At 37.3% G+C, this 3,878-nt stretch overlaps 1 protein-coding gene across 3 annotated transcripts in view; it reads right to left on the minus strand.

Annotated features, from left to right (window-relative positions):
* The window catches only part of RNPC3 (RNA binding region (RNP1, RRM) containing 3), an 864,050-nt gene extending 860,637 nt beyond the window's left edge, over positions 1-3,413 (minus strand). For 2 of the 3 annotated variants that reach the window (XM_044086040.1, XM_044086039.1), the window contains exon 1: positions 3,184-3,413. In XM_044086040.1, coding sequence (XP_043941975.1) covers positions 3,184-3,351 — 168 coding nt within the window. In that variant the 5' untranslated portion in view covers positions 3,352-3,413. The remainder of the gene's footprint in view (positions 1-3,183) is intronic. The other variant, XM_044086041.1, reaches the window with a different exon arrangement.
* Between the last annotated feature and the right edge of the window lie 465 nt (positions 3,414-3,878).

Below are 3,878 nucleotides of genomic sequence, written 5' to 3' on the forward strand. Positions count from 1 at the left end.
TTTAATTTCCCCACAGAACTGACCTCCCTAGGCTCATGCCATCTTTTCAAAAACAGATGAAAACTCACCTAATAACTCACTGGCTATGCCCCTGCTCTAATCCTGACTGACCTCAGAAAATTTATTACTCTCCCCAGTCTGCTCCTGTGTACTTTTGCTCCTCTGTTCTAACTTAAACTGACTTCTACAGTCCCTTTTTATACCTTCACTCTTCTGTTCTTAGTTCTGTATTGACTCCTCTGACCACTCTGTTTTTCTGTCTCTTGCCTTTTAGCTGACCTCCTATAATCCTGCTACCTTTTATATTTCTCACTATCTTTGTTTTTCCCCCTCTCCTTTACCTACTGCCTGTTCCTTAGCCTCACTAAGTCCAGAATTCCTATACCTAACAGTAACTGTACTTTATTATTTCCTTTCTCTTTACATCATTTCTGCCTTTTACCTATCTCTAACCTTTTAATATCTTTTACACTACTAACCTGCCTGTTTAACACTATATATTAACCTCTTTTATGCTTTCAGCCAAGACCTATTTGTTGTCATGACTAGCTACTATGGATATTGTTTTAACTTTAAATTGTTTTTGATACTGAAGCTTTTCTCCTCAGCCCCTGACTGAATTTTGATTGTCATCTAGTCAGATTTGTACATGAAAAATGTATTTGCATTTGTATTTTGCCGTATTATACTATATTAGTTTTTAGTTTTATTTGTATAGATAGCATTATTAATGACTTCATATATTATAGTGTATTAGTCTGATAGTGGAGCTTTTCTCCTCGGGCCTCTGCTGAAAATGGACATGTATCCAGCCAGACTAGCCCGGTTAACAAATGTAAAATAAATAAATAAATAAAAATAAATAAATAAATAAATGTCATATATTACAAATATATTATTTACAGAGATTAGATGGGCAGACAATACAAATTACATATAGAATATTTTCAGTGATTAGAAGAGCAGACATTATAACAAATTGCCAGGTAGTGTTATTCAGTGAGAGAATCAGATACAATTACATAGTAGGCTACCTAGCAGATTTACACATTCCAGAGACAGGTTGACCAGGCTTGATTCAGTGACATAGCCAGTTTGTTCCCAGGTGGTGTTTAAGCCTAGTTTTGAACTGACCAAGTGAAGAGAATAATGTAATATCAGCTGGTAGAGAGTTCCACGATCTACCTACAGAATTTACGTGAGTCACTGGCTGAGTTGTTAGTTTTACATATCTGAATAAGGAGTCTGTTGGAGGAGCGCAGTGGTCTGGGATTATTATAGAGCATGACAAAATCTTTAAGTGCAGGGGTATTGTTAGGGTTATAATTGATTTTATGGGCCATAACCAATTGGTTATATAGTATTAGACTGGGTAGTTCAAGTCATCCAAGCTGGATTAGACTGATGCAGTGATGTGTCCTAAAAGGCAGCCTAGTGGCAAACCTGGCAATGTGGTTATAACAGATTGAGAGTTTGTTCATGACAGTCTTGTTAACATTAGAGAGAAGAGGGGATGCATACAGAAGAGTAGAGAGAAGGTGAGATCGAGTTATGGCAACTTTGGCTGGGGGGGGGTTAGGAAGGCTTTTATTCTGTAAAGTGATCCTAATTTTTTGTTCAACTGGTTAACATGTAGGTCAAATTTTAGATTATTATCTATAATGACACCTAATAGTTTAATAATAACATATATTACATAATACTTAATACATAATTACATAATGCATATTACATGAATTCAAACAAGCAGAGACGTACATATCAGTGGTGCAGCCAGAAACTTTCATTTTAACTTCATAACCTTATATTGTCCCAGCATTATGTTCAAAACGTATACGTGTTTCCAAACATTGCGCCGTCGACAATGAAGACATACCGGGTCGTTTTCCAATATTGACCCCCTAACTCCTAATAATACATTGTAGAAGCAAATCTTTATAGTAGCATAGCTCTCAACCTTCTATCGCCAAAATGAGGAACACTCGCCTTCATAATGTGGAACAAATGGGCAAAATGTGGAACACTAACTCATCTGACCCGACACTTGCAGCAGCTGGAGAGGCCACAAAAGTTCCTCACCAAAAGGATAAAGGGTCTCAAACATCTGTCCTATGCTGCCCGACTGAAAGAACTCCAGCTCTATTCAGTCGCTTACCGCTTGCTCAGAGGTGACCTTTGCCTAACATACAAGGCCATGTCAAACCCAGATTTGATGAATATGCTTCACCTCAAAAAATCTAGATCCGTCAGAGCCACAAGGGCGGGAGACTTAAACCTCGACACGGCTATTAATAGGACGTGCTGGAGGGATAGATTCATCACCCAAAGACTCCCTATGCTGTGGAATAAAATCCCGGTATATGTGAGGCAGAGCACCTCGCTGGCCTTGTTCAAGAGAAATCTTGACCAATGGATGGGAGATCGCAGATATACCCCAGGGATTACCTCAGTGTCACTGCTCGACAGAGGCACAGCAAAATAATGGGTATAGTTCCCCATACTAAAGGGGTGGCGTAAGCCACAAAACTATGGGCTAGGCTTGTAAATGCCCTCGGGCAGATAGCCTAGTATGAACCTATGAACCTATGGCTTACTAACAACTTCAACTAGGATGGTCATAGGATGGTTAAAATATGCTGGTTTTACTTATAAAGAAGATCCTTTAATTAATTAATATGATTAATTTCAATTTACCATGGATTTCACTTAAAACGTTTCTTAACACTGAATATGTGACAGACTCTTTTAATGTGGAACTTTGAGGAATTTCAAGGAACATGAAGTTTTTAAGACACCAAATGAGGTGTGTTCCTCATAATGAGGTTCACTTGAGAGGCATGTATAATAATAGTAGACATTAGTTTAGAACTGTAGAAACATATCTGACGTCTATAAAAATATATATAAAATATATTTTAAACTGCTCAAAAATGTAATCGCTTGACTACACTGAGTGTACTCTGCTGCATCCTTGGTACAGTTCATACAGTAGATAAATGGCATGACCCACAAAAAGGTAGGTTCCAGATGAGTGTCTTGAAATCGGGCAAAAGATAGCTAGGTCAGAAAAGTACCACACACACCACATTAGAATACGATAGTTCATCAGTAGATTCCACCATTACCATTTTTTTCTACAGAACACATGAAAAGTGACAACACGATTGTAAAATGCAAACGTACCAGTCTTCCCTTATCAGAAAACAACCGTACGGAAACAGCACCCACGTATTTTAAAAGTTCTTCCTTTTCATCATATGTTAGCTCAGACGGTAAATGTCGAATGAGAATAGTAGAACTTTTCTTAATCAGGGCATCCTCTTTTTCCCTAACATCCATAAAATCCATCATTTTTACTAAGTATCTCCTTCAAACAGAAAGTAAACCATGACAGCCTATCACGTGATCAGCGTACTGACGTTTTATACGACTTTCTTTTCCCCTGAATCCGTTGATGTTTGATGATTGGGTATAATGCAGGGAAAAAAACAACAAATTGTGCGTGTGTTCGGAGTATGAGGTGTTAAGTGCTTATGAAGTACATCTCATTGTGAGGAGCCTTCCTAATTTTGGGTCTAAAAAAATCTGTGTTCCCCTCCGAAAGCGTTTGTCACACATTCATTGTTAGGAATTTTTTTAAACTTATATCCATGGTAAATAGCACTGAGTCATATTATTTCGTCAAAAGAACATTTTAAAAGTATAAAGTAGCGCATTTCAATTATCCTATGAAGTTCACATTTGAAGCTGTTATTTAATATATATTTTTGTATTTTTCTTTGCTGTTTAATACAGGTATGGACAGTAAAATAGTTGCATTAATATGTGTAACCGTACACAGTTGTGGTTGCTTTCCAGTTTTTAGAGAAAGTAAATGG

This window comes from Protopterus annectens, chromosome 10.part0 (genome assembly GCF_019279795.1).
Source record: "Protopterus annectens isolate FY-2018-M chromosome 10.part0, PAN1.0, whole genome shotgun sequence".
Classification (NCBI taxonomy): Eukaryota; Metazoa; Chordata; order Ceratodontiformes; family Protopteridae; genus Protopterus; species Protopterus annectens.